Consider the following 23433-nt stretch of genomic DNA (forward strand, 5'->3'; position numbering starts at 1 on the left):
CTCGGTCTGATTACCTCGCTTTAAACGTTAATATTTCGAAAACCGCTAGTAAAAGTGCACAGAACGTATTGATATTTATTAACTTTACAATACTAAATGGTTGTTTTTAACTCACATTTGAAAAATAGTTTTACAAAGTCAATGACAAGAAGTAGTATTCATTTTGAAATTCACACAGTACATCTGGCAGTCAGAACAAAAGATAATAAAATAATTTGTATTTTTTGCATGATTCGATTTATTAACAATGACATATTATGTTAGTTTTAAGCTAAAATATAATAGAATCCATTACATAGAAGAATATTTTTTAATTGCAATGCGAATATGTTTTATATCAACAATAATTTTAACAGTCCGCAAAGTTTAGAAATATTTATGTATTTACTTAAGCTAGTTCTTATATTGGTTTATACTGCTTAAATAGATAAGTCTACAAACTAGAGAGCAAAAACTTATCCTATTCGAATTGGCTCAAGCAAAATCATTTTAAGCTTGTCCGTTTACCCGCAGGGATTTTGAACAGATATATATATTTATATATGTAAATATGTATATTCGTCCTGTTATATTTAACGAAAATAATAAATAGGCGGCACCAAAATATTGGAAGGTTCTGTTATATTGGTAAAATGAGATGAGCTGTGTTCTACAAACTACAAAACTACAAAAATTTGTTACGTGCCTCGACAACAAAAATTCTTGCATCTATAGAACACGATGAATTTGGTTTTGGCTAAAGCAAAACGACTAAAAAGCATTGTGCTAGTAGAAAGGAATAACAAATTATCCACAATTTATTCGCTCCTGATTGCGACTCGATGATCGTGAAGATTTTCGATTGATTGATTCCAGATACGCGGCTGGGGTCCAGCCTTCTGAATTGGCATCTGTGAATGATCCAACATGGATATTATGATTATTTCTAAATTTGCAATAAATATTTATAACAATTTTTTAAATAAGTAAATAAATTAGGTATTATGAATTTGGTTAGTACATGCATTAAATTTGAACATTTACCTAAGATTCGAACATACCACCATCCAGCACAGCCCACCTTAAGCAGCTCTACAGTTTCACCTTCACGCATCGAAACTTCCGAGTGTCCCATAGCAGTATAGTCAGCCAGGGCAATGAACTTACTGCCCTGTATTAAAATTCACACAAAGTGTTAGTATATATATGCAAGAAATAATATGTTGATATCGTTATTCATTCCAATAAGAAAAATGTATGAAGAAAAATGTAAGAAAAAGTATTCAAGAAATGTGTGGTAGCTCTAAAACTATTTATATGTACATTTGTAATTTTAGGTACATGGCATGGCGTTACAAACGATTCTAACAAACCAAACATTCTTCAATAAGATATAAACTTTTTCCTTTTTCTTGAAATTTCCATTGAGACTGTACCGAGCAGCGTAGTGCCAGAAAAATTTGGCGTTGTATGGAAGTGACTTTAGTATTGGACCTAAAAGCTTCTATGAAAAGTTGGAAAATACGCTTCTTAAATGTAATAATTATTCAAGGACTATCAAATCAAGCCTAACTAAAATCACGATAATATAAAAAATTTCGCGTGCACAACTGATTAAAACTCAGGAAATAAATTTCCTATATATACATATGTATCTTTTTTAGTAAAAGCAGTTAGAGCCAGTTTAAGCCAGAAAAGCCAGAAAAAGCTATTAACCGATTTCGGTTTTTTCGTTTAATTTGGTTATTGCTGTTAAAGACCTGCGCATTTGCGATGAGCATTGAATAAATAATTATACGGAGTAAGTTTTACTATACTACATATACATTTGATAAATTTAACGCTTATGGCTACGATGTAAGTTCTAGCTGTCCATTCATACAATTTCTAGCATCTTTAACTTATCAGTTACGCATATTTGATGTCAAATTTCGATTATTATTTGGCTTTTTATATAGTATAGATACAATTTATTGATCGAATGAAACATAGAAAACTGAATTTGATTTGCTGTTTCCTGTAAGTGAGGCCAGAATTGGTGGATCATCTCTATGTTTCGTCACCCACTGTGTAAACCCAATGAAATATTTCATATATTGTGCAGTTTACGAGCACAATTTTTGGTTTTTATTAAATGGTTTGTTGTTTGTTCATGAAAATAAAGAAACAACCCATAAATATTGAATTGAATGAAGAAAATATAAGTCATTGTATATTGTAAGTCATATAATTAAATTTAATTCAAACAAAATGTAAGCGATCTCGATGAAATTATCATTTAATTTCAATGACAAGTAGTCGAACTTATGTACATATGTTCTTGTGGTATGTTAGATGCGAACGAATAGCAAGAGATGTTTGTTAGGTCGCTAAAACTAATAATATTATAACCCACACAAGACACATATTCATACTATGTATGTATATTTTTGATCAAAGTTACAGGCCGAATCAAACCTCATAGAATTAACGTGTGTCAATGAAACATTGTCGTCATTCCTAAGTGGGTTAATTATTTTTCGGGTTTGGTATGTTTCGATAGCAAAGATTGGTCGAATAACAAAAAGTGTTTGGATATTTCATTACCAAATATAATATAATATATATATATACTAATATAATATAATTATTTGCGCAAAATAGAGAAAGAAAACTTTTACTGCGTGTCGATTTAGATTATCTTGATTTTTTTTTTAGAACTCTAGAATTGTAAGCTTGGGGATTTGCGTATTTTGTGTATTTTTTTTGGAATAACTAAAAGAATTAGGTCCACTCACCGGGGTGCTATTATCTTCGACCAAAGACAATTCGTCCTCGCTATTCGAGCAGTCGGAGCTCCATCCACAAACTTCCTGCTGCTCTTTGTCAGCAGCGCCGCTAAGAGAGTTGACGAAAGTAGCTCCAGCGTTATCGTCGCTGCTGCAGTTTGAGTTTCGGTTGGAAGACTCTGAAGTGGCGTCACAGCTTATCGTGTTCGCAAGAATAATGTTAGGGGTGTCCCAAGAAGTTGTCTGCCTGAGGCCACGGTGGTTAAGGCTGTACTGTTTAATTTTTTCGCCTTTTAATTCCTCTAGCTGATTGAGTAAAACACGCTTGATCTCTGCCACCCACTTGTTCTTTAAATCGACCGTCGGTGCCTGCAGAGTATGTACCTCCTGTCGACCCTGAAGCCAAACTTCAAAACGTTTGGTATCGCCCCGAACAGATTCAGTCAACCCGATTTGAGACATCTGAAAATTTTAATAAGTGGGTATGTACCACTTAAGATATAATTTGGTTCGCCGATTTGGCTAATTTCAATGAGACTCACCTTTACGTGGTGTTTGAACTGGTAGGTGCTTTTGTTATGACCAGACTTTGCGGTTTGTTTACAGAACAACATGGATTTTTGGTAAAGAAATATGTGACGCTGCTGGGGCTTGATGCGAAGACGAATGTCCTTTTTTGATTCTGTCCAAACCTGGAAAGAATCCTGAAGAAGTAGTTCGCCCTGTTGGGATAGATCGGTCTGTAAAAATTAAAAAAGAGAACATTAGGGAAAGAAAATCTACTGAGCGAAGTTAATTACCGGAAAACCAGTTATAGCTACTTGATGCATGGAGTCGTTGACGCACTTCAGTACGATCAACATGCAATCTAGCGCCTTCTGAAGTTCCTTGGTGCAGCTGCCACTATCGCTGAAGCGGAGCAAATCTTTCAGAAGAAGTTGGTACTTGGTGATCCTTTGTACTGGCTTTAGCAAATACGCCGCTAGCGGGAGCTTATGACCCAGTCGCATTTGACACTCTTGTAGAAATAGGTGCGTGTCCACAAGGGTTTCGCGCAACCGCTCTGATCTTGGGATGTTTTGACAATAAAATGAATACAGCCGGTAAAAAGTATCTCGCTAAAGAAATTGAAGAGTACTTAAGTTTTAGGGAGATATATATACACTTGACAACACTTACCCGTTGAACAAAGCAAAGCGCCACAAGCTCAGTGGTTGAAATACAGTTTTCCAGGTCTTTAAGAAAGACATCGTTATGAAAGGTATAGAGTTCGTGTAGGTTGCCAAACAAGATATCCTCCTTCCCATTTAAACTCGGGGGGGCAAGATGCAAAAGATCTTCTGATTTCATCCGATCATAATAGCCCTGAAAAAAAGCATATCAAGATAAAACTGGGATTTTCAAAAAACATCGGGGCAGTTCAAGTACAAATAATAAAGTGAATTACATCAAAAAATTCAATATTATTGAAAACGGAACACTCGTTGCTTTCCTTGATGAACTGTCCAAATTTTTGATCCACATACTGTGCAACGGTACCAAAGCCATGTGCTAACACAAAATCGTTAAGAACCCGCTCATACTTAGCTGGCTTATATTGAGAATGGCGTATCTTGGGAAGTGTGCCAGCATCGTTTTTCAGGAAGCTTTCTTGAAAAAATTCATGACAAAATTTAAGTATCTCGTCGTAGTCTTTGCGTTCGTTTGATTGTTTCTTTCTTTTCTTTTCATCCTGTAAAATTGAGCTATTCTCCAGGGGACCAAAGTGGTTTTGTTCCAGGTTAAGTCGACATTTGTGGCAAATGTGACTGTCGATCGGAGGCACGTAGTTAGGTTCTATCAGGGCCTTAGGAGTGGACAACACTTTTTCGTTGTTCAACAAGCTGAGCGAGCTTTGTGCACGTGCCACTGACGGGGATACGGATAGAAAACTTTTCTGTTCACTATCTTCGAGATAGGCGACTATGTCAGAATAATTTTTACGTTGAAGATACTCTCTGAACTCAGTATCGTTTTCAATTTCAGAATAAGTGTTTGACTCTAAATAGTCCTTGACCAGTCGGTATTCCAGCGATTCGTCACAACTGGACAACTCAATTAGCTCCTTGAAAACGGTGCGACGTTCGTCTTTTAAACGTCGAAGGCTTGTGCTTGGTGTTAGCCCACAAGGATCAGGACCCACTTCCTTATCTCTGTCGGAAAATGGCATATCCTCGCATTTTTGTAGTTTGTTAAAGATGCTAATAGTAGATTTTCCATTTAGTACGTTCCGCGTGGCGAAATTGCAAAAATTCATGCCGAAAACGTAGCTTCCGTCATTCCCAACAATAGTTGGGGCAAAGTGGGAACGAAAATCGCTAGGACGATAGCAGAGGGACCCATTAGACGGGTGAGACTCAAAAAGGGAGCCTTGAAACGAAAGAGGAGAGGCACGAGGAATTTTCGAATCTCCCATCGAAAAGCTAAGTTGCCTGCTCATGGAGCTCCCTAATTTAAAATTGAAGCGACTGACAATATTGTTTGCTGCATTTTGTACCCGTCGCAACTGAATGGAGTATTGTCCACCAGAAGACTTTGGCTTTGATGCTTTATTAAGATCATATCCGCCATATCGCATATTTATATTTGCTTCTAGATTTGAGCAGAGCTTAGAGTTCGATCGCCCGTCCGACCGTCGCGTACAAAAGCTAAACACAGAATGAGTGGACTGCCGTACCGCTTTGGTACGTGTGCAGTAGATGTTCTTGAAGATGATAAACATTATGAACTTAATGCACTAATTACAACCACGAGCATTCATGCATGGCCCGGGCCTTATGATAGTGGGCCTTTAAACAATTCCGTTTCGGCTCCAGTTCGCTGACCACTTTTGAGCTAGAAACATTAGGAATAAAATCTTGGAGTTTTACGGTTGGTTGCACGTGTGGCCAGCGGAGAACCGCCTCGTTCGTCTAAAATTTGTTTTAATCAAACGACTTTTTGTAGGCATACAATATTCGCAGTTTATACCTACGAAAAATTAAATTAAAAATACCTTAAGAATCGAGCTCATTTCGGTTACGTAGATGCGTTCCGTCTCTAAAAGCTCCGTTAGAACATGACCACGTTTTAGGCGTCGGGCCTCCACGTCCTAAAATACAGCAATGAAATTCAATTATTATGAGTGTGAGCTAAACTAAACAACACTGCTTCTTTGGTCTGTCTTGAGGCTCAATATGAGTGCATTTTCAATTTGTCTATTTTGAATTACTAACCTGTTGATTTTGTACGTGCTCGACGCTGTCTGGGTTCGAGTTGCTGGTTAACGAGATCCCCGAGTCCGTTGCACCATCGATAGATGTAGGCCTTAAATCATGGATTCCATCAGTCTGTAAATCAACAAAGAAATGCATACTAAGTGGTTACAGATTACTTGAAATACCTTCGACAGGCATAATTAAAAAACACGAAACTACCATATAATCGAACTTCAGTTCGCACTACATTATGGGGTTTAATTGTACAACATTTGAAAAGATCCTAAGAAATTGTTTAAATTATCTATTATTTACTATTATTTCCTGTGGAAATTATGATCTTAACCCTATGACTGACACTAGTCACATACATATTCTTAACAAAGAGCGCTTTCCCTTGAATTTTGAGAGCACGGGGGGCACGGGTCTATCGACTCAGCTGTTGATGTTGATCAATTTTTCTACGTTACAAAAATTTGGACCTTCATACGATTCACCGGTTGACATTAATCGCAATCGGCCACGCGATTCTCAGACCAACATAAATATAAAAAGAGGGCCCGAGGCTATTGTATTCTTTACACAACAAGAGCTCTCTAATTCTGCCAATTCAACAGAAAGTAGACTTCCAAACTTCTCAAACTACAATCGCTAATTTATTTGGGAAAACGGTTCTTTGTGTTTAGCCATCTTAGCATGTCCAGAGCAACTTTCGTTTGGCTTTCGTGGCTATGTTTCGTTGGCAGTCATAGTTATGCCAACAACGTCAAAGAGCTGCATCTCGAAAATAACTGTAATAGTTCTTGGCAGTGCTATGTTGTGAAGCTAGCCTGGGGTCTGGTGTCTTTAGCTGAATATTAGATCGTTTCTTTCGAGCTTACCATTATTCAATACCGTGAATTTTTACGCTAGCAATTTAAAGGACTACAATTGCAAGGCATTTCACTAGGCCAACAAATATGTTTGTATGTAAATATGCCATAGAAATTCCTATGTATTCTTACCGAGATTCCAGAAAAAGGTTTTTAAGGGTATGCAAGTTTCGATGCATGTTAAAATAAGGTAACGCTTTCTTTGTTCTCTGTGAGCTGAACGCAAACTTGCTCACATTTTAAAGAAGTGTGGAATAGGGGCATGAAAACTAGAGTAAGCCTCGCTATGGCTACCCAAATATGTGTTTCTTTTGAACAACGATACGTTATACGTGGCTACAATCGACTGAAATCGTTTAGAAAGTAATATTAAATGTTTAATGACTTTGTACAAGCAAGAGGAACCTCAATCAGAGTTGGTAAAATGTGTTTAATATTGAGGAGACGACTGAGTGAATAGCAGCGGAATCAGCTCGATGATTTCTGTATTAAATTTTTATGAACATGGAACCTGCTCTTTTATGCTGTGCCCCTCTATGTCTTTTAAGCATGCGAAGGTAAATTTGTACCGTACTTTGAAGGCTAACAAAAATAGGGTCACTGAATATAAACTAAATCTCTTTTTGGGAGAGATTTATACATAAACATTCTAGAAATTATTTCGGATGCGATGGTTCTACCTGTGGATTGTAAACCAAAACAACAGAGGCTCTGATCTGGCCTGAACTCATCTTGCGTTGTATTCAAGTATTGGAAATGCACAAAAAATAGAGAAAGTGAAAGGCCGAGCGGTATTTACGTGTCGGTGATGATTCGGCGACGATTTCATGTGGCCACACACGTAACGTAACCCTAGGCATATTGACACTAAAATAGATAGAGAGTGGCATTTAACTATCAACTAAGGTCCCTAATATTGGCTAATATATGCCATTGATTCAAAGCGAGGTTCCATATCTTGAACTATTCAGATTGGTAGGATATGCGTGAGATTGGTAACGTGTGCATCACAAAAGCTCTTATTCGTATAGTCTGGAAGATCTAACCAGACAGACAGAGAAATGGCCTTGTAATCTACGAACACCTGGCATGAATACCCCCAGTTTTCTGTATGATTCATGGGAAAATTCAGCAGGCAAGCGGAAGTCCAAAGCTTTATGCCCAGCGCCAGTTCCTAGTACAACTTCCGCCTTATTAGACACAATAATTATTAGGTCTGCATAGCAGTACGAGATTCGTTTCCTACCTTAAGCAGTAATTTTTTGTTTCGTATGAGCTCTTTGGAAGTGTGTGTCAGTTGGCTCCCGCGCCAAGTTTGCAAGCATGCTATGTTGTTGCTGGAATCCCCATCGTAGTAGGAGCAGTCATCTTCGTCGCAGCTGGATATACTACAGCAACAGCTAGCCGCAACGTCCGTCGAAGATTCGTTATATGCACTGTTCCAGAAAACACCGCCGACGGCATTGCAGCAGTCTTTCGAAAGGATGTTCGCCGATTTTGAGGGGTTGCATTGGCAACAATCCTGTTCCGAGTCACACTGCGAGCTAATGTCAAGATAGCATTCCTCGCCGCAACCAGACGAAGACGTTGAGATGCTTGATGACAGGGCCACAGAATGGCTTCTGGGCGTTTCCTTCAACTTCTCACCATTGCTGTTGTTGTTTACAATCGTTTTTAAGTTGTCTATTGTGTCTGGTTTGAAAAATGAGTGGTTTAAAAAGCCGGCAGATTTCGAAAACGTTTGAGCCTCGGTTTCCATGTAGTTATCATAGGGATCTATGCTGGACTCTCGGACCCAGCTGTCGTCGATAGCTACGATTGTGGACTTAGTGTCCGCTCCCTTTACATTAAGACCGTTAATGTTGCGTTGTTTTTCGATATTGCATTGCTTTGCATGAACTGCGGCAGCTTTTAGCAGCTCGTTGGTAGTGACCTTAGTGAGATTCTTCTTGGCAAAGTTTTGTACATCGTTGTGATCAGCAGCCGATTTCATCTGAGTAGGAGCAGTTGTTTCATCGAATTTCTTGATCTGGCTTTGCTTTTCAAGACCCTTTTTGCAGCCCACACACTCTCCATTCTGGCGGTTGTTCGTTTGCTTACCCCGTTCCTGGCTATTGTCATTAGAGAAAGATACACCAGAGTCAGAGCAGCTCTCGATAGAAAAACGCTTCTCTCCATTAACAGTTATATTATCTCGACACCTATCATGCCGGGAGAGGGAACAGTACGCAAAGCTGCATGTTGAAAGTTCAGAATTGCTGTTCGAAACCTGTATTTTGTAGCCACTCTGTGGTTTTTTAACCTCTAAGTGGTTAACGATAAGCAGTGGCTGCCGCTTCTTTCGAATGTGAACACGTTCCAACTTGACTTTTTGCTGAATGCGGTGTGACTCCTGCTCTGTTACCAATTGTGAACTGCTTCCACTCGCGCCATCTGTTTTCTGAAACATCCATGTTGGTGCAGTCTCCTTTACATCGCAATTCGTTATCGTGTTTGGGATTCGGAGCCGCGATTGCAGACGTGTATCGCCCTCTCTGTTTTCGATGCGCGCGATACGATCTGCCCGAGATTTTATGCCTACAGCCGCGCGCTGGAAGTCACGTTTATTCCTATGGTACTTCCAGCTCTGCGATTTCTTACAGTCATCTACACCGGTGTTGGTCTCTGTTGTGTCAGAATGCGACTCATCACATGAGCAGGAAGAATTAGTGCAACACTGCGACAGAGCACATTCCAATTCATTCGGCAGAGTGGTCTGCGTACCTTTCTGAGAATGGACCCTGGGCAGAGATGTGCGCTTCTGTTGCAAGAGCAACTGCCACGACTCTATTGTAGGTGGTGGTAAAGAAGGCTTTGGATCCGGCACAATCTTGGGTGAGAAGCAGTGCTGTCGTCCTGACATGCTCATTTCAGCTTCGATACTTGATTGGGGTGGTTGTCTGCGGTATCCACCAAATCGGGCGGGATTGTTCAGCCTGAGAGCCTGTGGGGACTGATTCGGCTTGTGCATTATAGCCTGCTTGCACTGATGCACATAGTTAACTTTTAGTAGCTCCATTTTGGGTATTCCGCCGATGCCACTATTAGACATTCGTGAGTCAATCGTGCTGTCCTGCCCACACATGTCGCCTGCAAACGGCTTTGGCGGTAGGGGAAGAGGCAATTTGCCTATGGGCATTTTTATCGAAAACTTTTAAATAATAATACTTGTAGTTTTTGCCTGCTCACAAGGGAAATTCAGCAATACTTTATGTACATTGTACAATATGTACATAAATATAAACACAGACTCCATACGAGTATATATATTGTATCAAGCTTTACTACACACACGTCTAAAACTCTTTTGACTGTTCACGATTCATATGCTAATCTTGGTGGTTGCGTTGCTTTTATTAGGATTATCAATAGATTCACTTGTGATTACGGATTACGGACTGGGGAAGCTACAGTCGCGGTCGATCATACTTAAGCTCCGTTTTGGACTTTTGCATAAATACAAATCATAATAAATATACATATTAAGGCCACTGTCACTTGTAAGCTGTTCTTTTCGTCGGTTCTGTGCTTGTATTTTTTGTTTTGTTAATGTATTCGTACATGTGTAAGTGATATTTTTCTGCGCGAATATCAATACGGATATTTTTGAGGTATTTATCAACTACTTTCGTTGTCCGCGACTCGAAAAAGATTGATGCAGAAAAATCTACAGTGCTTCCACTCCACTGTCTCAGCTACTACTCACTTCTTGCATGTTGCTGGTAAACCGGTTCCAGTGATATCTTTTGGAATATGGACGCTTGTACACCCTATTAACGTTAAAAGTCTGTTTTTCAGGCTGCCTCTCAATAAATATCGTTAAAACTTATTTAATACGGCGGTGCCACTGTTTGTCACTCCAACCTGAATACGCAATCCGGTTGGTTTAAAAACTAGTATTATCACTTGAAGTTTAGTAAAACAGACTCGTAAAGAATGTTTTAATTTTAGAACATACCTATCTGCATCATCATAATTTAATAATGATGATATTTTCACGATTTATAATGTAAACAATTAATGCTTGCCAGTCACACGCAATCAGAAACATTTTTTCTACAAATAAGAAGTGGAGATTTTGAATAAAAATGAAAAAATAAAAAAAAAACAAAACTTAAAGATATGAACTCTGTGCTACAATTCTCATTGCTGTGCGTGAACTACGAAAAAGTGTCCGAAAAATGATTTGGAAAAACTCTTAAGTCAAAAACTCTAGAGTTTTTTGTGGAACCCTCCTTAATACAAATGAGAAATCTCGTTGAGACAGCTTAAAAAAAGGTTAGTTTCCTGTTTCTCGAAAATTAAATTTAGAAAATCGATTAATTTAATATACTATTAATATATTAATCATACTATGGATCCACGATATGAAAAAAATTTCACTAATATGCCTTTTGCCCAAGGGTATTTACAATGTTGCCCACTCTCGTCCACATGTTGCTGGGGTATAATCTTCGGGTTTGATGAGCACTGCAGCGAGTTCGATGCAACATGTTTGGGTTTGAGGCCACGTACAGTGGATAAAACAAACGGCCAATCAGCTTATAGAAATGAATGTGGTGTAAATCATAGAATTTTATATATATAAAATATTGTTTAGAATAATATTCGGACAGAATTCTTCCCTGCATACTGGAAACAGACAACACTTTCGACTATCTAAATCACATTGGCCAATATTACAAACAGAACCGGACATTTGGACGCCACAAAAGAATACATAAAACAACAAATTGTGCTTTACATTATTAAAAAATTAATAATGAAAACAAATATTTTGTTTTTATGGTACGTATTTAAAAACATATTTTATTTCTCCTGATTACATTAATATTAAATAGATTAAACATTTCGAAATTAGAGATATATATTAGATATGTATATTTTTCGTTTTATCCACTGCCACAGCGAACCGTTTCTTGGCCGCAATCCACCTAGATTCTTGCGCTTTCTTTCTCATTTTGCCACCTGCCACCTTGGTCTGATTGTAAGTCGGGTTTCCGCTAATGACGGCTTCTTGAAATGTTTCTTATATTGACGAAAATAAGATTTTGTTGGGTTTCCAAATATACAGTTTTTCTTTCTAGAGTCTATAATTAAGTAATTGCTAAATTAACCGTCGGGCTTCCAAGACCTGCGGCACTACTATCTGTTGAGGTTGGGATGCTTGAAGTAGTTAGGTAGGTTTTATTACAACAGCTTTACCTTAAAAAAAAAAAATTTAAAGCTAACGATAAGATTGCAGAAAAATTATGATAAAAAAACTGACGAAGACTAATTAATTGGAAAATCGAATGAAAAATAAAAATATTTCCTTTGTATTGTATTCAAATTCTGTTGAAACTACATTTATATTGATACATTTAATTTCATTTCACCAGTGCCATGAAAAAAATGTCAAGTAGGGGTTTAAAAGGAAAGAATTAATACAACCACAAATAGACTACCACCAGCAGTAGCGTACACTGGAAAATATAGTGCAAACGAAACGAACCCAACAGAAAGTTCAATTGAAAGAGAAACTTCGTCGAAAACAATGAAACTGAAAAATTCATCTTTTCATTAATTAAATTAAACAAAAAGCGACAAGAGAAATTATCGCGTAACAAACATGCGTGTATACCATTGTATGCGACGCAAAGTCAGCGGTGAACTCAGCATCACTAAAATTAAGCTTTTGATTTTATCGTCCACACCAAACCAAACCTTTGCCGTAATGTGAAGTATATGGGAGTGACACTAGGTCGCGAAAGGCTTAAAGCGGAAAGCCTAATGCGGCGTTGCAACTGCTCCAATCCGAGAGTCCGAAGCGTAATAACCGAAACGTACGAAATACATCGGTCTCAACTGATTTTGCTTCAATAAGTAAATTTTTAAGCCTACTCCAGATCTAATTGAATGTTGGCGTAATACTTTCTCCCATCTGTGACAAATATCACAACAAATAGTACCAGTAGTAGTTTAAAAATTAGACTTTGAGAAATCCATGTGTAGTCAGTCCATTGTCTTAGATCCAGCAAAATTTTTGTACCCAGCCACTGTAATTACATTTGTTCCTTCTGGTTATAACATCTACTCATCCGATCTAGTTCTAGATTTGCACTTCTTGGGGGCGTGAAATTTATAAAAATAAACTTGATTCAGTGTGATATCACGAGGCCCGAGGGAGTACTCGTCAAGATAAAAATGATGTTGAACCCTCAGCTGTATGAAGATATTAAAAACTTTCTGACGTACAGTACCTGCCGTGTAGTCCAGGTTGGTGCAGCTTCTTTGACCAAGACCATCAAGGCAGGAGTACCGCAAGGCAGCGTACTGCGTACAGCGTCCGACACTGTACTGCTTATCCACCCTCGCCATGCCAAATCGCTCTACGGTCCGAAGGCAAACAGGGCAGACCCTCAAGGTGGCAGCTCAGAGCAGTACTCTCGAGGGCTAGCTGTGTCTATGATGCCACAGACAATCTACAGCAATACTTCAAGCTGTTTAAGAACTGAGCCTGCCGATGGAACATCTCCATAAACCCTGATAAAAGTGTAGTGGTGACGCACACTTTAAGAATAGGCTCTAGTCCTGGCGTCTTCCTGCTTGGGAAAGGAATCACACATACCTCGGATTTATACTTTCGACAGTCACATTCGTAGCGTGAGGAGCAAGTTGGTGGGTAAGGCTCAGAAAATGTTCTGGGTAGTTAAACAAAGCAACAAGCTCAGCTCAACAAGCTAAAAACGAGGGGGAACGTTGTGAGTTGCTGCGGACACAGCAACTCTACAGTTATACCCGATACTTAGCCTTACCAGTATGGCTCTCCTCCAGCAGACGCCGCTAATATTGAACGACACGACAAAGAGTGCGTGCGAGAGAGACAGAAAATCAGTCTGAGCGTGACGTCGGGCGCCACGTAGCCACTGCAAATTGATTTGTTCCTGTTGGCTATAAAAATGATCTGATCTGATCCAGATTCAGCAATCTGATAGATATGATCATTATCTATGATTCTGCGTTTTTAGTTTTCTTGTATCCTCAATATTATGGATGCAACAGTTTGTCGTCCTTCTTTTTCGTGGGGCGAAATTCTGAGATATACGTTTTATAGTGAGATCTAACAGGAGTACGGACACTAAATTTGGTTACTCTAGCCTTAATACTCTCTGAGATTTGTGAATATCCCCAGATTTGCATCCTTTGCGGGGGCGGAAGGGGGTGTGGCGAAATTTTGAAACAAACTCGTCTCGGTCCGATATATTAGGAGTGTGGATACCAAATTTGGTTGCTCTAGCTTTTATAGTCTCTGAGATCTAGGCGCTAATGTTTTACTCTAAGCAAAGGCGCCTATGCTACGTGTGTGTTAGAGAGAGACAGACAGGGCGAGAAAAAATGAAATTGTTTTCTTGATGCTGGCTATAATAATAATACGATCCAATTCAGATTCCGCAGTCTAAAAGATATGGTCATTCTCTACGATTCTGCGTTTTTGGTTTTATCGTATCTTTAAAAATGTGGATGCCACAGATTTTCGTCCTTTGTGGGGGCGGAAGTGGGCGAAGCAAAGTTTTGAAATATTTTTGTAGCAGTGACATATCACAGAAGTCTGGATCCAAAACATCGTTGCTCTAGCTCTTATAGTCTCTGAGCACTAGGCGCTGAAGGGGACGGACAGACGCTGATTGATTGATTGATGCTGATCAAGAATATATATACTTTATAGGGTCGGAAACGATTCCTTCTGGACGTTACACACATCCACTTTTACCACAAATCTAATATACCCCAATACTCATTTTGAGTATCGGGTATAACAAAGTCATGATCTATAAAGTCATACTAGCCCGTGCCACGGCATTCAGGTGTATGGGATTGCAGCCAAGACTAACCACATTTGTAAGCTCAGAAGCCACCCTAATGTACTGGCGAGGCGTCTTGCGAGATCCAGATACCGGTGTAGGCTGGCCCAATACACCCAGTCGAACTGCACAACAGGAGAGGACCTCCTCCCTAGAAAACCTTGACAGATAATTGAACCAAATAATATCCTCATCCGAATTCTTCGACCTTGATGACACGCATTTTTGTATTTATTTATTTGTGACTTTTGTATAAGTTGCTCTAACAGGAACAAAAAATTGTTTGTTTCAGGGATATTATTTCATAATCAAAAATACAAAATACAATACTAATTATCTAATTTTACTAATAAAAAATAAATATTAAATAAAAAAAAGTGTGATATCACAGGAGTCTGCACACAAAATTGCTTGGAGATTCTAGCTCTTCTAGTATCAAAGAATTAGGCGTCAAACAAGTCGAACTGACGGACGAACAGACAGATATATGATTCTCGACTCGGTTATTGATGATGATCAAGAATATATATACTTTATGGAGTTTGTAACGCTTCCTCCTGAGTGGTACATATATCCACTTCTACCACAAATCTAATATACCAATATACTCTTCGAGTACTCTACCAAAAATGGTTGGGTACCTGTTAGGCCTAGTAGAAGGTAGCACTTAAAAACCGCTATGCAGATTGTATACGAGCTTAATTTAAATTAATTCAAATGGCGGAAATCAAGGTCCTAAGAAATTATAATTACTGAAGATAAATCATATGGCATAGAAAAATATATTTTTCTTGATGCATTGATCGGTCGATAAATGCGCAATATACAGAAGTCATATGTGGTCAAGACATATTTAAATATATATTTTATATTATTTAAAATCACTACAAACTTATCTTAAAGAAGCGTTCAATTGCTATACGACTTTTACATGATTTTTGCTCCTTTCGTTCGGGATATAATTGGCTGCTATTTCATAAAGTAAAGATGAAAAAAACATTACTATTAACATCCACTTTAAAAAAATAAATGGCAGAATATGAACCAAGTTGATATACCCTTCGAAAACCAAATACTTCCACTTTAGCGTTTATAATTGACAATAGATAACCGTTTACATCAATTTGTTCAATTGCTTCATTTGATAAGCAAACAAAAAAAATAAAATCGGTCAAAGCTATTGCAATTTCAGCTCAATTTGGTGTAAATAAATCGCTCGACTTCCAACCATCGAATGTTCAAAATGAAAATGTTATTTGTGCAGCAGAGTTGGTCGCTTGTTCTTAATTCTATAAGTAAGTAAGTTGATGGCGAAAAGGAAAATACTTCAAGGAAAATATGTCATACAAAGTAGGAACCTATTTGAATGGGAGTACCATATGCCTATTTTGGAATAGGAACTTTGAGTTCCAGCCACAAGCCTCAGTTGCTGATTATGCCAGTTTCGTGGGTATTAATATAAATAATCTGAAGGGAAGTTTTGATGAAGGCACTGTTGATGTACGGTCAATGAAAAAACAGCTACAGGAGAAAAATTTGCTGTACGATGACCTTCTGCTCAAGCTTATGATATCTATTGAGGTGACACACTGTGAGGTACGATTTTCAAATTGGTTTTACAATCTACTATTCACAATTTCTTTTCTTAAATGCAGACTTTTATGGTATTTGGAAATGACATAGCACGTTTTGTGGACGCTTTCACAAATGCATCCATGTATTCCATATGGCGTTCTTTGCACAACAGATTCATTTTCTCGCACGTGGCTGATGAGCTGAACGAGAATTGCTGTGACAACTTCTTCTTCGAGGGTAAATAATTAAAATATCATCCATCAAATATCATCATCATTAGAATATCCTCAGATCAGCCGAACATTCTGTTTATAGTGGAGAGTCAAGATGCATCTGGGGCCGTCTTTGAAATAAAGACCAACAAATATGTGGGCACTAGGGCGGAAAAACCGGCACAATTACAACTATTGGACCGATACTATGTCGCAGAGCAACGATTTCAGCTAAAGAATTTGTTGTTCCCGAATAAGCTAAAGGACTTGCAGGGCCGTGAGGTAATCATCGCCGGCTTTGACTATAGACCCTATACGGTTATAAAATATGTAAGCTATTTGCCAAACCTCGCAGTAAAAAACTTAAGGTATCTGTATCCATTCTACAGAACAAAGAGAATAGCAACACACGTGATATAGGTGTGACACAAGATTCAGGCTTGAGCAATGTCTACATTGATGGCACGGAAGCACGCGTTGTTCTCAACTTTTGTGCAAAGTTCAATTGTACAGTGCAAATTGACACAAGTAAGTCGTCAATACGTTTTAACTTAGGTCCTAGTGTCTACCAAGAAGACTACAATTAACTACACTGAGTTGAACCCCTTCTCTTTTAACATTGACAGCTGATGCCGATGATTGGGGCACCGTTTACCAAAATATGTCTGGGGATGGCGCCATGGGCATGGTTATTAATCACAAAGCAGATATTTGCATTGGCGCAATGTATTCGTGGTATGAGGGCTACACATATTTAGATCTATCAATGTATCTCGTGCGGTCCGGAATAACTTGTCTGGTCCCAGCACCTCTCCGACTAGCTAGCTGGTACCTTCCCCTTCAGCCGTTTCAAACAAACCTCTGGGCTGCGGTCCTGGTGTATCTCTGTTTGGAGACCTTGGGGTTGGTGTTGGCCTACAGAAGCGAGCAAGAGCTGTACGTCTCGGAAATCGCCCGTGATGGCTGGTGGTGCTGCGCAAAGCTGGGCCTGGCTACGGCTTTTAAGCTTTTCATCTCGCAGTCTGGAAACAGTAAAACGACTTCTGTAACTGTCCGTGTGCTGCTCTTTGCCTGCTTTCTCAACGACATAATCATAACCAGCATTTATGGTGGTGGTCTGGCTAGTATATTGACTATACCAAGTATGTCTGAAGCGGCGGACACAGTGCCACGGTTGCGCAACCACCGTTTGCAGTGGGCCGCTAACTCGGAGGCATGGGTTTCAGCTATCCGTGGTTCTGATGATGTAAGTTGTGTGTGGTACAATAGCTATGCTACGAGCCATTTATCTTTCGCAGCCTTTGGTGCAAGATCTTTTAAGCAATTTCCACATCTACAGCGATGAGCAGCTGCTCGAATTGGCACAGGAGACTCAAGTGCGAATGGGTTTCACTGTAGAACGTCTTCCCTTCGGTATCTTAGATATTTTGAAAATGTATATGTCATTTAATGTTGATATCCAATGTCTCCAGGTCACTTTGCAATTGGGGACTACTTATTACCAGAAGCTATCGATCAAATGGTAATCATGCAGGAGGACCTCTACTACCAATACACGGTGGCTTTCGTTCCCAGACTGTGGCCATTACTTGAGCAGTTCAATACACTAATCTATAGTTGGCATTCATCCGGATTCGATAAATACTGGGAGTACCGTGTGGTCGCCGACAATCTCAACGTTCAGAAACAACAGCAGGTGGAGAGCACCATGACGAGAAGCCAAGAGGATATTGGTCCTGTCCGGCTTGGGATGTCGAATTTTGCAGGTATTATACTCGTCTGGGTATTGGGATCTACAGTCGCCACGCTGATCTTTGTAGCCGAGTTGTTTGTCGACAATTTTAAAAAAACACCAACAAATACATCATTGATTTAGGAAATTGTTGCACAACCCTCTTAGAGGTATTTAATAGCTAAACCTATACGAGGTAGACTTTAATTTAAAACAAAAAATTTATTTTGAGAATATTACTCTTAAAAAATATTACCCAATAAAATTGAGCATAAGAGTTTAACGCACAGATGAAATAACTGCTCTGTGAAATCGAATAACAGTTCTTTATATTGTATCTTTATTGAAAGCTTATACACGTACTCAAGCAAATAATTTTCATGCATGGAGATTCTGTGGAAATTTGTATGTCGGCCAAAAGTAGGCCAAAATTCTATAGCAGTATTGCCATCAGTAAGACAAAAAGTTAGTTTGGGTAGTCAGCCGTCATGTCATGCTCATATTTATGCGACGTGAAAATGTCTGGGCAGCCTGGCCACAGACACGTGACATATTTTTTTGGTGAAAGGTTAATTGGCCCTCAACGCAGCTTTCTTTTTGTGTCCGATTTAATCTTGATTCACTGGAACGTTTGCCATGGCAAGGCCAAATCTATTACTTGAAAAAATTACAGTATCTTGAATATTTGTAGAGTAAGAGTATATTAATGAGTAAAGTCAATGAGTCTCAGGAATGATTGCACTATACAACACCATATTTACTCTTCGTGCCGACTTTTCTGATAGATTTGGGCCTTTACAATGGTTTTTTATACCCGATACTCAGAGTGAGTATAGGGGCATATTAGATTTTTTGGGAAAATGGATGTGTGTAACGTCCAGTAGGAAGCGTTTCCGACTCCATAAAGTATATATGTATATTCTTGATCAGCATCACTAGCCGGCCGAGTCAATAGAGCCATGTCCGTCTGTCTGTCCGACTTATTTGACGCCTAGCTCTCATATAACGCCTAGCGCCTAGCTCTCATATAACAGATAGAGCAACGAAATGTTGTATCCAGACTACTGTAAAATTTGTAGCATCCACAATTTTGAAGATACGAGAAGAGAAAATCAGAATCAGCAGAATCATAGAAACTGACCATATCTTCCAGACTGCAGATCTGAATCAGATCGGATCAGAACCAGACGGAAGAAATGAAATTTCTACGCAGCGTGTCTGACTCCCTCTCACACAGTCTTTGTCGGGCATTATGTGCACACTCTGGCGGAGGGTAGCAGCGCCACACAACGTTCCCCCTCGTTTTAAATATATACACAAATCTATCAGAAAACTCGGTTTATTTCGAAGCGTAAGTATAAAGTTCAATGTTGTTTCCTAGTAATGCCAAAAGGCTCTTTATTTTAAGCGTATACTAGTTATGTTTTTAATAGAGTGTTTATAATGCTTTGAATTATTATTCATGATCACTACATACTTTTAAAACGTATTGCCAAAATGATAGAAATATGGGGCAACGCTTCTGTTGCATAAGGGGATTATCCATAATTCCAGTACGCGTACGAGCATGCAATTCAAAGATAATGTATCTCTGTCCACCGATAGATTTATGTTCTTGCGTGCTCGTATCAAAGGAAAGTCACGAACAACGTACGCAGTGTGACCTCTGATTTACCCATCAGCGTTAAATTAGAGAGTTCGACTTGTGACTGTGCTTCTTTTACTGCACTTGCTCAACCTTACGTGCGCAGCTTTAACAATTTTAAAACGCCAAACATCAAAAGAAAACAAACGTCAACAGCGCGGCGAGTACAGCAGACCAAACATTTTATAATAATAAGTACAATAGTTTATGCATAAATATGTGAAAGTGAAAAAGCTACTACAACGCGCGGATCGTTGACAAGCCTAGAAAAGCGAATTAATTATATAATTATGGATAAACTGAAAATAAATTCATTGGTAAAAATATCAGTAGCTGTTGCTTTCTGTAAGGCGATTAACTTTCATCAAATAGTTAGGTTAGGGAATGATGTGATTCCCGTATCTTGGAGGTGGTGAAAACATGCGGTAAAAGGTGGTAGATGTAAGATCCAAGCATCGTAGCTACTGGTTTCATTAATGCTTTTACTGAGTGTAATTTATATGAGCACCTGATAGTAGCATAATATAACTGACTTTCGATTGTTTGCCTGATTAATAGGTGTACAAATTGCACTTTATGTACAATGGCTGTGTTCGAGTGAAACGTTGTTCAAAGCGGACTTTTGAAATGTTGGAAATGTCTCCAGTAGAAAGCTCTAAAAACTATACGTACAAAATGTGCGTACACTGGTCAGAACGTGTCGCTTCAATATCAACCTTTAGCTACTTTTGCGATCCACACACAATAAAAAGCGGAACCAAATCGGTCCCAGCATTAATCATCCACCCAGAAGTTCAGAAAAAGGTCTTAATGTGCCAAGTATAGTATGATGGTAGCCTCATTATTCATTTATTTCATGACAGTCGTCAACAGTACATTTGTTGGCGGCGACAGTGACACAGACTTAGAAAAGAGTAAAACGTCTGGCCTTTTTTATAAATGCTCCGTTTAGAATTGGCCAAGCAAAACGGTAAATAAAAGTCTATCCAAGCTGTATTTAGATATGTCTTTCCACAGCATTGAAGACTTTGAATTTAGCGCAAATTATTTTCTCTCTCCGGAAAGAAAACCCAACTGTTTAAACAGTTACAGCATGTAATAAAATTAGTTTAGATTGTTACTGCCGCTATCGAGTGCATATATCTGACCTTCCCTGTACAGCCACAAGCCGCGGAATGGAGCGTACGTGCTCATTCATATCTTCAGAGCGTATGCACGTACGTACGTACATGTGTACATATGTATGGCAAGGCACCTAAGACTACCGAACGTGTAACTCCCAACTGAGAACAACGTTCTTTCGTACACTCGTATACTTCTCGCCTGGGTTTGTATTGGCTTATGTAAATGCAAGCCAATGACCACATCATAGACCGCCAGTGGTGGTAAGCTCTTGGGCTTCTTGTAGCTATATATGCTGGTTTAAAAGGAAATGCCTTTAAATGGCTGTTGGTGTCATTAAAACGATCGTAATGCTAAATACCAGCAGCGGTTCCACTCAGCTATGATTTGTCCGCAAACAAAATGTAGCGCCGCGTCGCAGCGGGTCATTAAACAACCGTGGATTGCGGCTGGCGGTTGCAAGTATCCATCCAGACCTTAAAGCTTTTGTGGACTCGGGCTCTCGGTCGAGTTGAGTCGCGTCGAGTCGACCTCCGAATAGAGAAAAGTGAAATTTTTCGTAGAGGTGTCTTATCATGCAGAGCCAAGTGACTTGGCTCTGTTTCGCCCTGAGCTTTTGTTAAACCAATTTGATGCAACGAAACAATTGCTCATAGCCGCCAGGCCAAATCTTTTGTATAAGTAGATAAAAAGATCAGTGTGTGAAATTCGCACAATGAACTTGAAACATGTACAACAACTGTGCAACACAAAAGAAAATCTTTAAAGTGGTTACCGTGGAAGTTTCACTTAAATCAAAATGCTAGGTCGGCTTTTACATACCCTGTGTACTGGTAGTACTTTCGTGGTGCTCAATTATCATTAATATATACATATACATAAAATTAACAAATAGAAGATATGTAACCAAATTGTTTTCCAAAGAATTTAGACTTAAGCTATGCACATATGTACATACTTACGCAAGTATTTTTTTCAATACGAATTTAAAGTGTGGTACTTACCTTATTTTGCTTACGGCGGAGTAGGTGTGGTGCCCCTCCGGGGGGTTGTAGAGGAACAGCCGGCTCCGGTGTAACTTGCTGCACAGGTCGCGGAGGTTTCAGTGCTAACTTCTTGAGACTGGCAATTCGCTTGTCGCACATTAAAGACACATCATCAATTCTCTGCAGCACCTGAAGAATAGAATTTATAAACTTATATAAAATATGCTACAAATAATCATTCACGTATTCTGCACGTATTCAGATATATTCATATATAACGAGGGGGAACGTTGTGAGTCGCAGTTAGGGCCGCGACCCTACACTTATACCCGATACTCAGTCAGTATGGCTCCCCTCTGCCAAAGGGCGCATAATGCACGACAAAGATTGTGTGAGAGAGAGAGACAGAAAATGAGTATGGGGCGTGGCCAATCAACGAAGCTATAATAATGATCCTATCTGATTCAGATTCTGTAGTCTGGAAGACATGGTCATTCTCTATGATTCTGCTGATTCTGATTTTGTTTGCTCGTATCTTCAAAGTTGAGGGTGCCACAGAATTTCTTGTGGCGGCGGAAGTGGGCGTAGCCAAATTTTAAAAACCTGATTCTGACTTGATTCAGTGTGATATCACAAGAGTCTGGATACAAAATTTCGATTCGTTATCTTTTATAGTCTTTGAGAACTTGGCGTCAAACAAGACGGATGGACGGAAATGCGGACAGACAGACATGGCTCTATCTCACTCGGCTATCGCTGCTGATCAAGAATATATATACTTTATGGGGTCGGAAACCCTTCCTTCTGGACGGTACACGCATCCATTTTCCGTACAAATACAATATACCGCTATACTCTTTTTGAGTGTCGGGTATTAAAACTATATAATGCATTTCATTATTAAAAAACTACCTCTATGAAAGTAGTCAGCAGAAAACTATTTAAACGCTATTTAAAGTCCCGAGAGATAGCGCGCCGCCAGGAAACTTAGATTAGCCAGCCCCATCGGATTTTTACACAATATACGTATAAGCATTTCAAGCACATCATTGCACGGTGTTTGAATTGTAGGCAGCGAAAATCCGTTCTGTTCTTATGCACTCATTTTATTCGATATATATTTTGTTTACTTTAAATGTCTATGGCCTTACTTCTGAACGAATATATGTAGATGTTTTTATGATATGAACTGTCTTGTGTAGATTGCTTAGTTTTTGTACAATTTTTTTTTCGATAAAGAACTTCTAATGATTATTTTTAATATAAATAATAATTTTTTATTAAATTTTTAAATTAAAAACTCAAAAGTTGGTCTAATTATTTGCACTTTGTATTCTTCTTCAACCAGGGGTTATTTTTTCTGAACGTTACGTCAAAATTGAAAAATATAAGAAAACAAATAGATCAAGAGTTTGAAGGCTCA

General features: G+C 38.8%; 2 protein-coding genes across 12 annotated transcripts in view; one reads left to right on the forward strand and one right to left on the reverse strand.

Moving 5' to 3' along the window:
* Nucleotides 1-218: 218 nt before the first annotated feature.
* Nucleotides 219-23433, reverse strand: part of LOC4803329 (guanine nucleotide exchange factor DBS) — a 37244-nt gene continuing 14029 nt past the window's right edge. For 4 of the 11 annotated variants that reach the window (XM_015183509.2, XM_015183511.2, XM_015183507.2 and 1 more), the window contains 9 exons: nt 22029-22199; nt 6002-6115; nt 5782-5877; nt 3927-4112; nt 3548-3865; nt 3290-3487; nt 2757-3209; nt 1024-1150; nt 546-890 (listed from right to left, as the gene is read on the reverse strand). In XM_015183509.2, coding sequence (XP_015038995.1) covers nt 787-890; nt 1024-1150; nt 2757-3209; nt 3290-3487; nt 3548-3865; nt 3927-4112; nt 5782-5877; nt 6002-6115; nt 22029-22199 — 1767 coding nt within the window. In that variant the 3' untranslated portion in view covers nt 546-786. Of the gene's footprint in view, nt 891-1023; nt 1151-1391; nt 2046-2756; nt 3210-3289; nt 3488-3547; nt 3866-3926; nt 4113-5781; nt 5878-6001; nt 6116-8101; nt 10581-10920; nt 10951-11669; nt 12100-22028; nt 22200-23433 lie in introns of those variants that run through there. The other 7 variants (XM_033378437.1, XM_033378434.1, XM_033378435.1 and 4 more) reach the window with 7 other exon arrangements.
* On the forward strand, nt 15989-18585 carry Ir41a (Ionotropic receptor 41a). Its single transcript, XM_002138077.3, has 7 exons — nt 15989-16334; nt 16394-16550; nt 16605-16855; nt 16915-17053; nt 17152-17771; nt 17824-17938; nt 17998-18585. The coding sequence occupies exons 1-7, from the start codon at nt 16077-16079 to the stop codon at nt 18399-18401; spliced, it is 1944 nt and encodes a 647-aa protein (XP_002138113.2). The 5' UTR covers nt 15989-16076; the 3' UTR covers nt 18402-18585.

This window comes from Drosophila pseudoobscura, chromosome 3 (assembly GCF_009870125.1).
Source record: "Drosophila pseudoobscura strain MV-25-SWS-2005 chromosome 3, UCI_Dpse_MV25, whole genome shotgun sequence".
In the NCBI taxonomy this organism is placed as follows: domain Eukaryota; kingdom Metazoa; phylum Arthropoda; class Insecta; order Diptera; family Drosophilidae; genus Drosophila; species Drosophila pseudoobscura.